The sequence below is a fragment of the Mytilus edulis genome, chromosome 12, assembly GCF_963676685.1.
Source record: "Mytilus edulis chromosome 12, xbMytEdul2.2, whole genome shotgun sequence".
NCBI classification, from domain to species: Eukaryota; Metazoa; Mollusca; class Bivalvia; order Mytilida; family Mytilidae; genus Mytilus; species Mytilus edulis.
In genome coordinates, this window is record NC_092355.1 from 69,659,979 (window position 1) to 69,673,289 (window position 13,311).

At 34.1% G+C, this 13,311-nt stretch overlaps 1 protein-coding gene across 1 annotated transcript in view; it reads left to right on the forward strand.

The window, feature by feature from the left end:
- Positions 1–13,311, forward strand: part of LOC139497810 (uncharacterized) — an 83,252-nt gene that overhangs the window by 31,839 nt on the left and 38,102 nt on the right. The window contains exon 8 of the mRNA XM_071286044.1: positions 9,325–9,798. Coding sequence (XP_071142145.1) covers positions 9,325–9,798 — 474 coding nt within the window. The remainder of the gene's footprint in view (positions 1–9,324; positions 9,799–13,311) is intronic.

A 13,311-nucleotide genomic window follows, 5' to 3' on the forward strand; every position in this document is an offset into this window, starting at 1 on the left:
TTTCGATGATGTCAGGCCTTGAATATTCATAATTTATTTAGTTTGACATGTTGTAAACTAGCTGAGAGGCATTTTTGTCCAAATGCAAATCTATTGCATAAATTGGCAACATTAATTATGTTAGCTTTTATGCAGTATTAATTAGCAAAGGTGAACAACATAAAATAGATAATTTCCCCCTCCCCTTTTAAGCATATTTAGATATTATTTGAATAAGATAGGAAAACTGTTCTTACATACAAAAAATGTAGGGTTGCAGAAATGTTTGAAAATTCATTATGAACCTTCTGATCAAAATTGTCAGAGGACTTCCTATATTGCACTTTAAAATGATGATTTTTTATTTTTTTTTTTCTCTATTAGCTTAACAACTATAATTCATACAGAGGATGGGATCAGCCTTTCAACATAGCTAAAATGTTCAGTCCACACTTATAGGAACTGTTGCCCTTAAATGATAATTGTAACTATTGTTTTACGCTTCTGGCTATAATCATGATAATCATGAAACTATAATAGTTCAAGAGTACCTTGAAATAGCTAAATTATCAGCTAAAGATCTTCAAACAAGTTGCCGTGTCTGAAAATATGTCCCAAAATTTCATTGTAATAGTATTGTCTAGACAATATTTGCACTTCGTTTGCATCCTTATCAAGCGATACATGGTCAGCATTAAGACTGGTTATGTTGACTGATTAGACCTCTAAACAATAATTCTTATACAAGTTAAAATTTAAAAAAAATGATGCACATTAAATTTTGTCTCGCTTGTGACGAAAGTCGCGGAAAGTGAGACATAGGGATTGTATTTCACATGATGGCGACGATAACAACAGCGTCAACAACTGTTAAGTTTTCTGCTTAAGTTATTTAGATTTTGAGGCTCTGGCTATCGTTTCACAAAGAATCGTACAAATTGAGGAGGTCTAAAGGGTCCAAAATCCTACTTTGTTTGATTTCATCATAAATTGATTCCTAAAGGTTCTTTGATATGCACAATCTAACTGTGTATTCAGATTTTTCACTTTGGGTCCCGTTTTCAAAATTGGTCCACATTGAGGTCAAAATAAAACAATTTATTTTGTTTTGATTTCAACAAAAATTGAATATACGGGGTTCTTTGAACTGCTGAATCTAACCATGTATTTATATTTTGAATATTGGACATTAAAAATTTCCTAAGCATGACCACATTCATTCTGTGTCCAAAATCTATGCTGTGTCAAATATTTAATGACAATTCAAATTAAGAGCTGTATCAAGCTTGATTGTTGTGTCTATACTTGCCTAAACTGTTCAGGGTATGATCTCTGCTGTCGTGTCAAGCTGCACCCTGCAGAGTATTTGTTTTGATAATGTTTTCAGTAACTTTTTATGTTTTAAATCATCAAAATATTTTAAGTCGATTTTCTTGAAAGGGATTGTATTTCACATGATGGCGAAGATAACAACAGCGTCAACAACTGTTAAGTTTTCTGCTTAAGTTATTTAGATTTTGAGGCTCTGGCTATCGTTTCACAAAGAATCGTACAAATTGAGGAGGTCTAAAGGGTCCAAAATCCTACTTTGTTTGATTTCATCATAAATTGATTCCTAAAGGTTCTTTGATATGCACAATCTAACTGTGTATTCAGATTTTTCACTTTGGGTCCCGTTTTCAAAATTGGTCCACCTTGAGGTCAAAATAAAACAATTTTTTTTTGTTTTGATTTCAACAAAAATTGAATATACGGGGTTCTTTGAACTGCTGAATCTAACCATGTATTTATATTTTGAATATTGGACATTAAAAATTTCCTAAGCTTGACCACATTCATTCTGTGTCCAAAATGTATGCTGTGTCAAATATTTAATGACAATTCAAATTAAGAGCTGTATCAAGCTTGATTGTTGTGTCTATACTTGCCTAAACTGTTCAGGGTATGACCTCTGCTGTCGTGTCAAGCTGCACCCTGCAGAGTATTTGTTTTGATAATGTTTTCAGTAACTTTTTATGTTTTAAATCATCAAAATATTTTAAGTCGATTTTCTTGAAAGTCAAATTTGCCCTCGTTTTCATTTTAGAAAAAATCTAATTGCTGCTTTTCCATCGTTTGCCTTCCTTAAAAATTTCAAAGTCCAAATTTGCAATCGTTTCCATCCCCCAGAAAAGATAAAGTCCAAATTTTGCCATCGATTGCCATAGATTTTCATCCTTTACATAGAATTTCTTTTATGGCAAATATGAAAACCATTTTTGCCATTGAAAATATTTGCCATGAATTTAATGGAATTTCATCAAATTTTACATTGTTTCCATCCTATTTCCATGAAAAATAGATGGCATAGATGGAATGCCATGAAAATCCTAGGGATGGGTGGTCACACCAAAGATTCGATTTCAAATATATAACTATATACTGGAATGTTGTCGTTATAGGCTCAAGATGTCTTCTTTTTTTTAGCTCACCTGGCCCGAAGGGCCAAGTGAGCTTTTCCCATCACTTTGCGTGCGGCGTCCGTCGTCGTCCTGCGTCGTTAACTTTTACAAAAATCTTCTCCTCTGAAACTACTCGGCCAAATTAAACCAAACTTGGCCACAATCATCATTGGGGTATCTAGTTTAAAAAATGTATCCGGTGACCCGGCCAACCAACCAAGATGGCCGCCACGTCTAAAAATAGAACATAGGGGTAAAATGCAGTTTTTGGCTTATAACTCAAAAACCAAAGCATTTAGAGCAAATCTGACGGGGTAAAATTATTTATCAGGTCAAGATCTATCTGCCCTGAAATTATCAGATGAATCGGAGAACCCGTTGTTGGGTTGCTGCCCCTGAATTGGTAATTTTAAGGAAATTTTGCTGTTTTTGGTTATTATCTTGAACATTATTATAGATAGAGATAAACTGTAAACAGCAATAATGTTCAGCAAAGTAAGATTTACAAATAAGTCAACATGACCGAAAAGGTCAGTTGACCCCTTTAGGAGTTATTGCCCTTTATAGTCAATTTTTAACCCATGTTTCGTAAATCTTAGTAATCTTTTACAAAAATCTTCTCCTCTGAAACTACTGGGCCAAATTAATCCAAACTTGGCCACAATCATCTTTGGGGTATCTAGTTTAAAAATTGTGTCCGGTGACTTGGCCTTCCAACCAAGATGGCCGCCATGGCTAAAAATAGAACATAGGGGTAAAATGCAGTTTTTGGTTTATGACTCAAAAACCAAAGCATTAAGAGCAAATCTGACACAGGGTATATTTGTTTATCAGGTCAAGTACTATCTTCCCTGAAATTTTCAGATAAATCGGACAACCCGTTGTTGGGTTGTTGCCCCTAAATTGGTAATTTTAAGGAAATTTTATTGTTTTTGGTTATTATCTTGAATATTATTATAGATAGAGATAAACTGTAAACAGCAATAATGTTCAGCAAAGTAAGATTTACAAATAAGTCAACTGACCGAAATGGTCAAATGACCGTTTTAGGAGTTATTGCCCTTTATAGTCAATTTTTAACCATTTTTCGTAAATCTTAGTAATCTTTTAGAAAAATCTTTTCCTCTGAAACTACTGGGCCAAATTAATCCAAACATGGCCACAATCATCTTTGGGGTATCTAGTTTAAAAAATGTGTCTGGTGACCCGGCCATCCAACCAAGATTACCGCCATGGCTAAAAATAGAACATAGGGGTAAAATGCAGTTTTTGGTTTATAACTCAAAAACCAAAGCATTAAGAGCAAATCTGACAAGGGTAAAATTGTTTATCAGGTCAAGATCTATCTGCCCTGAAATTTTCAGACCAATCAGGCAACCCGTTGTTGGGTTGCTGCCCCTAAATTGGTAATTTTAAGGAAATTTTACTGTTTTGGGTTATAATCTTGAATACTATTATAGATAGAGATAAACTGTAAACAGCAATAATGTACAGCAAAGTAAGATTTACAAATAAGTCAACATGACTGAAATGGTCAATTGACCCCCTAAGGAGTTATTGTCCTTTATAGTCAATTTTTAACAATTTTCATAAAATTTGTAAATTTTTACTAACATTTTCCACTGAAACTACTTGGCCAAGTTCATTATAGATAGAGATAATTGTAAGCAGCAAGAATATTCAGTAAAGTAAGATGTACAAACACATCACCGTCACCAAAACACAATTTTGTCATGAATCCATCTGAAGCAATGGTTAATATTCACATTGACCAAGGTGAGCGACACAGGCTCTTTAGAGCCTCTAGTTTTAATAAATCCTATAGACTTAGGTTGTGCCTTTAGTGTTTTCTCCTAAAGTACTGCATATTTTATTTTTCTAATTGCACAGTGTCATTGTGAAAGTTTAATCATTTTGACAGACATATTTTTTTTCTCTGATTTATCCCACGTTTAGAAAAAAAAACAGAATTTTTACAGATTTTAAAGTAAAATTTTAATTAATTACATTCACGATCCGGTACCAGATCATTCATGATCCAATCCCAATTCTTGACCACCATTAGGTATTCTATCACGATGATTTCTCTCGTTTAACCGAATGACACTTGGATCTGTAACTGAAGAGTGAGTGGAAGGAAGCCTTGAAAATTTTTTGGAATGTAAAGGAGGACAATCAAACTTCTTCTTAATTCTTCAAAAAGGGGGGAGCAATGAAATGCTGCCTATACAATAAAAAATTGTGATATTTTGACACAGAAAATATTTTCGCTCAAGCTCAATTCTTAAGTTCCCAATTAACTTTCAACAAGATCTTGACTTCGAGTAGAGTACATTTATCTGAAGCTGAAATGGAGTGAAGGTAAATATCAATGAGACCATGTAATAATAATATTTTTGTAACTTTTTTTGTATTTGAAAGGGAATTGAATTTTGTTTTCTTTCATCAAGGTTGGAACTTGAAAAAATAATTCTAATGTTTCCTTCCATCCAATTGAATGCTTAAAAATAAAAATCTTGTCACCTTAAAACAAGTTGAAGATGAATAAAACATGTGTAGGATTGGAAAATTTAGTATTTGTATGCCTACAATATTTCCTAATTTGAAAATGAAATTTGATATGTATATTAATAAGCATAAAAAATCCCATAGTGGCAAAATTAATTATTATCATAGTTTTCAAACCTAGAATTATTACAAAGATCCAAGCAGGTATTGAGTACAGGGTTGCAGCATACATTTTATACCTTAAAAAACGTTAACCTGATAGAGCGCAATGGCAACTGGTGTAATAAGTTAATTACATTGAAACTATGGATTCATACCATTACACTCATGTAATTATAAATTATTGTTTTCTCAATTTTGGACTGTAAAAATCGTAATATATATACAAACATATATATCAATAAAGAGCATCGTGCTCCGCTGTAGTGTATAACTGCAGGACATGCATTACTTTTCTGCATTGGCTAGAGGTATAGGGGAGGGTTGAGATTCCATAAACATGTTTAACCCCGCCACATTTTTGCGCCTGTCCCAAGTCAGGAGCCTCTGGCCTTTGCTAGTGGTGTATTATTTTTAATTTTAGTTTCTTGTGTACAATTTGGAGTTTAGTATGGCGTTCATTATCACTGAACTAGTATATATATTTGTTTAGGGGCCAGCTGAAGGACGCCTCCGGGTGCGGGAATATCTCTCTGCAATGAAGACCTGTTGGTGACCTTCTGCTGTTGTCTTCTCTATGGTCGGGTTGTTGTCTCTTCGACACATTCCCCATTTCCATTCTCAATTTTATAAGATGGGAAAGGGGGGAATGGGTCTGAGCCTTAGGATTTCAATTTAAAAGCTTGACATATGTATGCATTGTTATCTTCATAAAGTCCGTGTAAACATGAATGATAAATGCTGTAGAACTATTAAATAAACTTTTATAAAAAAAAAAATTGCTGAGTATTTAGTACACAGTTATGTGATCTTAGGTACATGTACCATGGAACGATGTGCTGACCCCCCTCCCTATATATGGCCATATCTTGCATTAATTTGTAGGATCCTTTGCTTTAGATAATTGAACTGATCTGTAACAATAACATCTCCATGCCTTTTATATCATGTACTGTAGTACACCACTAGATTAAAACTGACGAGGAAAGGTAACACACAGCCACCGAAAGCTTTATTATTGTGAAGCCCAGTTGGTCTTGTGGTCTAGCAGGACGGCTACAGTGCAGGCGATTTGGTGTCACGATATTTCAGTAGCATGGGTTTGAGTCCCAGCGAGGGAAGAACAAAAAAATTGCGAAAGCAAATTTACAGATCTAACATTGTTGGGTTGATGTTTAGACGAGTTGTATATACATAATATACACAGCCATGTATCACCATCATTGCTGGTGATCCGATGGATAAATCTGTTGTAGAGTTGTCACTGACTCAGATGTACTTATAAATATAATTATTTTCTGTGACTGTATCTTGCATTAATTTGTAGAATCCTTTCCTTTAAATTAGATAATTGAGCTGATCTGTAACAATAACATCTCCATGCCTTATATATCATGTACTCTAGTACACCACTAGATTAAAACTGACGAGGAAAGGCAACACACAGCCACCGAAAGCTTTATTATTGTGAAGCCCAGTTGGTCTTGTGGTCTAGCAGGACGGCTACAGTGCAGGCGATTTGGTGTGACGATATTTCAGTAGCATGGGTTTGAGTCCCAGTGAGGGAAGAACAAAAAAATTGCGAAAGCAAATTTACAGATCTAACATTGTTGGGTTGATGTTTATAGACCAGTTGTATATACATAATGTACACAGCCATGTATCACCATCATTGCTGGTGATCCGATGGATAAATCTGTTGTAGAGTTGTCACTGACTCAGATGTACTTATAAATATAATTATTTTCTGTGACTGTATCTTGCATTAATTTGTAGAATCCTTTACTTTAGATAATTGAGCTGATCTGTAACAATAACATCTCCATGCCTTATATATCATGTACTGACAGTTATGTGATCTTAGGTGCATGTACCGTGGAATGATGTGCCGACCCCCTCCCTATATATGGTCATATCTTGCATTAATTTGTAGGATCCTTTACTTTAAATAATTGAGCTGATCTGTAACAATAACATCTCCATGCATGCCTTATATATCATGTACTGTAGTACGCCACTAGATTAAAACTGACGAGGAAAGGTAACACACGGCCACAGAAAGTTTTATTATAATTGTGAAGCCCAGTTGGTCTTGTGGTCTAGCGGGACGGCTACAGTGCAGGCGATTTGGTGTCACGATATCACAGTAGCATGGGTTTGAGTCCCGGCGAGGGAAGAACAAAAAAATTGCGAAAGCAAATTTACAGATCTAACATTGTTGGGTTGATGTTTAGACGAGTTGTATATACATAATGTACACAGCCATGTATCACCATCATTGCTGGTGATCCGATGGATAAATCTGTTGTAGAGTTGTCACTGACTCAGATGTACTTATTAATATAAATATTTTCTGTGACTGTATCTTGCATTAATTTGTAGAATCCTTTACTTTAGATAATTGAGCTGATCTGTAACAACAACATCTCCATGCCTTATATATCATGTACTGACAGTTGTGTGATCTTAGGTGCATACACCGTGGTACGATGTTCCGACCCCCTCCCTATATATGGTCATATCTTGCATTAATTTGTAGGATCCTTTACTTTAGATAATTGAGCTGATCTGTAACAAAAACATCTCCATGCCTCATATATCATGTACTGTAGTACACCACAAGATTAAAACTGACGAGGAAAGGTAACACACAGCCACCGAAAGCTTTATTATTGTGAAGCCCAGTTGGTCTTGTGGTCTAGCAGGACGGCTACAGTGCAGGCGATTTGGTGTCACGATATCTCAGTAGCATGGGTTTGAGTCCCGGCGAGGGAAGAACAAAAAAATTGCGAAAACAAATTTACAGATCTAACATTGTTGGGTTGATGTTTAGACGAGTTGTATATATATATATATAGTGCTGTGCTAGCCCAATCACTTGTTTTTATGGGCAAATATTGGGACTTTTGGAAGTAAGACGACCGGCTTTTAGTTAAAGAGAAATAAAGTCAAATGTACTGAGAAATACGATTATTTCAGGAATTTAAAGTTTCAGTTACTTATGATTGGGACAAAAAAACATTAATACATGTATTCTAATCATCCTATGAAACTTATTTTTCTTTAAGATAATGATAATGTAATGTTGTTGATTTTAACAAATTGTCGACAGGTAAAATCACTACGATTTGACTTACGACTGCCTGTTAACAATCGTAAGTTTACGATCAAACAGTGAAACTTGCAATAAATTTCGACTTACGATTGTTTCTGAAACGGTAAAAAACTTACGATTTGACGTACGACTGACGTACGATCTAAGATTGTTGTATGATTCTTTGTGAAACGATGGCCTGTCCCCTAGGTTATGGACAAGTGACTTTGATTTAATTAGGAAATTTGAATTTTAAGTTGTCTGCTTAAGTTAGTTTGATTGAAACTACTTTCGATAGATCATTGATATTTTGTATAAAGTTGCATTATACTATCAGTACATATCAGGTTGATGACTATTTAGAGGCTTTGCCCCCCAGGACATGGTCAAGTGCTCTTTGAATTAATTAGCATGTTAAGTTTTCTGCTTAAGTTAGATTGATAGGAACTACTTTCAATAGATAATGATACTTTATACTCAACTTATAGTAAGTTAGATAACTGTCTGTACATCTAAGTTTGTCGACCATTTTCAGGTCCTGTCCACTAGATCATGGTCCAGCGACTGTTTAAATAAGCAATGTTTTTTTTATCAGAATGTTATGCCTACGGAAGAGACATATCTCTGTGCCAACAGTTTATTTATTTATCTATGATATGATATCTCACAAAGATAAGGAATATCATCATTACACTATTTCGTTTGTTATTTATATTAATCTTTTTGAATTGACATTTTGTCACATGCCTATCTTTTGATGTTATCTCGAATGCGAATTAGAGGTTTTCTGGCAGCAAAATGTAGATCAATGCTTCATCAAAATTGTTTGTCTTTTTCAAAATTTTCTGTGAATCTTGTGTAAAATTTCTGATAATTATGTTTTAGTATAAATCAAATTTAGAGTTCCGAGTCAATTCTGCTAGCTAATGCTGCTATATCATGTGAAGATATTGATATACAATGTGTTGTGATTTCCCACGAGACAGCTATCCACCACAGACTAAAAGAGAAGGATTTAAACAATTACAACTCACTCTTTGCCTTCAAAATAATACAAAAACTACACTGTCGCATGGTGGTTCAATTTTATTTTATAGTGGGATCTCACATTTTTTTAATATTATTGTAATTCTCTATTGATAGGAACCAATAGAGAAACTGAAATTTATACAAGACTCTTGAAACCATTCAAAGGAACAATTGAAGCATCAGTAGAAGGAGCCCATAAAGCTGTGAAGGAAAACACACCATCAACAAGTTTTGATGAAACAGAGACAGTAACCCAGCAGCCTAAAAAAATGTTACCTTCAGTTACCACTGAATCTGAAGTTGAACCTCCAGTAACCACTGAATCTGAAGTTGAACCTCCAGTAACCACTGAATCTGAAGTTGAACCTCTAGTAATCTTGCAGCAACGAAACCAAGCACAAATGGAAATTGAAGCCATGCTTAAATCTAATGTTGATTTACATGACAAAGAGGAGTATGCCACATTTTTGCTATGGGATTTTGCAGGAGATAAAGAATTTTACCATACACATCAAACCTTTTTATCACAAGATGCGATTTATCTTGTCGTAACAAAACTCAATGAGGCTAACGACAAAAAATCAAAAGGTAATATATCATATAGATCAAGAAGCAGTAATGAAAATAATAGTTTTATTTTATTTTTATGCCCCCACCTAGGGGCATTATGTTTTTCCGTCTGCGAGTCAGTTCGTCCATCCGTCCGTCCATCCTGCTTCATGTTAAAGTTTTTGTTCACCATGTTCAAGGTAGCTTTTAATGAAGTTGAAGTCCAATCAACTTGAACAACATATGTTCCCTATGACATGATCTTTATAATGTTAATGCCAAATTAGAGTTTTGACCCAAATTTCACGGTCTGCTGAACATAGAAAATGATAGTGATGTGGGGCATCAGTGTATTATGAACACATTTTTGTTTCTTTATAGCTTAGGACACAAATTATTGTCAAGAATTATGTATGACCATTTTTTTTTTAAAAACCAACATATGTCTAACAATCGATCAGTTAAATAATAGATTGTATTTGCTTGTGCACTGTTAGTATAATAAGCTCAGTAATCAGTGCTTCGGTAGTGACATTATTTATCACATTACTAGCTACAAATCTCCTCGAATAAATCAAGAAGTTATTAAAAAGACTAAGGTTTTAACTCCATCAGGCACATTTGACCATATGTAGATTTTGCTACTCTTTCTGGTTGCGTGTACATTTCTAATTTATGCAATGAATGATATATGTGTTGTTTCAAACAACTGTCATATTGTAATATTTGATGAAAGATGTTGTAGAATACAGCTTATTAATGTAAAAAAAAGTATGCATTCATTTTTATACGCCTGTCAAAATGTTGACTGGACGAATTATGTCCGTTTGTTCGGCGTAAACATGTCGTACCGTAACTTGAGAACGACTCATCCAAATTTCATGAAACATAATATTGTTATTTCTTAGGATGGTCAAAAGATCTGCATACTTTTTGGTGAAAATAAAATTAAAACTTTTAGAGTTACGGCACTTTGTAACTAAAACAGGGGTGTGTTTTTTTACATGTTGCGCCGTATCTCAAAAATGATTTATGGTTATTGCTTAAAACTTTACACACTTCTTTGTTATATCAATTTTAAGATCTGTATATTTTTTGGTTTTGATTCAAAATTTTATTTTAGCGATATTTAGTTTTTTGTTAGAAAAAAGAGGGGGGTTTCACATTTCCCGCCGTATCTCAAAAACAATATATGGTTATTGCTTAAAACTTTCTCAGAAACTATATATGATTATTCCACACCAGACGTTGGGGGTATCATGCGCTCATAGCGCAGCTGTTTATTTGTTTTAGTGGGACTGTCATATAAAATTTAAAAGATGTGATTAAATTGCTAATGTATAGACAGCTATGCATAGACCAACGAACAAATATGTGAACACATTACAAGTTACTGTATGCCTTTCAACTGTCCACTGGTTGAAAAAGCAATTGACATGCAAAAAACTATGAAAACCCAAACTTAAACCAAAATTGAGTTATACTGACTTAAATGTTTGAAATGAGTATGAGGTAGACAAGAAGTGAGCTTTCTGTTAAAATAACGAGGCGAGCTACACCTAACAAACATTACGTGTCTGCTTACACATGGCTTTCCTTAAATGAATGTGATGAGACAATTTATAGGTGATTTTTTAAAACAAATTATTCATTAATTTATATGCTAGTAAGTAATTTTGTTTACTGTGACAGTGACAAATCTGCTGAATAAAATCGTATAATATTATGCTATATGAAAAATAAAGAAATCTGCTTACTGGTATTTTAGCATTACATATTCTGCATTGGTTTAGACATGTTCAAAGCAGATATAATAAACGCATCCAATAAGTTTAATACTTTTGTTTCTTTTTCTGTATTATTATTATTATTATTATTATACTTCCACCTATTTTGTCCGGCATGTTTTTTTGAGTGAAACGGAACCAATCTTAATGATAGTTCACTATAAGGTGGAACAAAAAATTTCGGGGTGCAGGTGGGTCTAAGACCATAAAAAATGGCTGCCGTTTCCATGGAAACAGAATAATTGTGAAAAATTCCAGTTTTTGGTTTTGGTGAATAATTTGGAGATTCTTAAACTCAGAATCATCATATGTTGATACAATGTAGGTGCCAGCCATATACTGGTTTTGGATGATTTTGGCAATCATTGGAACTACTATGTTGCCATGGAAACTGCACCAAAAATTTCAAAAATATGAAAATGCTTCAAATTTAATGAAACTTCATGGTAACGATGAGCAACATTGGTAGATGTGGAATTTGGCGTTGGAATTTCCAAAATGTCTGCCGTTACCATGGAAACAGAGCAAAAATGGTCAAAATGGTCCAAAAACACCTAAAAGTGGCATTTACTTTCTTAAAAGGGTAGGTCAAATCCATTGAAACTCTGATGGTATGTTCCCTCCCATGTACCAATGTGGTATCTGCCATTAGAAATATGGAATGGTCTGTGTAACCATAGAAACCAGCCAAAATGTCAAAAATTTCAAAAATTTCAAAATGCTCAAAAAGTAATGAAACTTACTATGATTGTTGACTGTCAATTCTGCATGAGACTTTTGAAGTTGGAATTTCCAAAATGGCTACCGTTGCCATGGAAACTGGAAAAATGTCAAATATTTTCAAAATGCTCCAAACTTAATGAAACTTAACATTATTGTAAACTGGCATGTATAGATGAGACTTTTGACTTAGAAAATTTCAAAATGGCTGCCGTTGCCATGGAAACAGCAAAAATGTGATGTTTTTAAAAATGATCTAAATGTACTGAAAATTTACAGAAAAATGTATAGCCATGCAAATATGTGCATTCATTGTTAAAAGTTTTTGAAATGGCTGCCGCTTAGTGGCAATGGGGGGAAGGGTGACATCCGCTATTGCTTGCAATGGCAATTCTAGTTATATTTATTCTTCCACACTTTTTTGTCCATACTATTTCTCAGAATTGGCTTGAACAATATTGATGGGACTATACCATAATGTTGACCACCACATTCTATAGTGCAGTGGGGTATGGCATCATCAAGATGGCTGCCGTTACCATGGAAACGAAACAAATGTGAAAAAATCCTGTTTTTTGTTTTGGTGAACTGTTTGGATATGCTTAAACTCAGAAACATTATATTTTGATACAATGTAGGTGCCGGCCATATACAGGTGTTGGATGATTTTGGCACTCATTGGAACTACTATGTTGCCATGGAAACTACACAAAAAATTTCAAAAATATCAAAATGCTCCAAACTTCATGAAACTTCACAGTAACGATGAGCAACATTGGAAGATGTGGAATTTGGCGTTGGAATTTCCAAAATATCTGTTGTTAGTACCATGGAAACAATGCAAAAAGGTCAAAACTTTGAATTTTCACAGAACATTCCAGAACATCAATGTTAAATTTATTCTAGAGACATTAAATGGTATATGATTATGGAGGGGAAAAATTGCAGCGGGGGTTTGACTTTGGAATATTCAAAATGGCCGCCGTTACCATGGGAACAGCAAAATTATGAAAAACTTAAAAATGCTTTAAATTTAATAAAACTT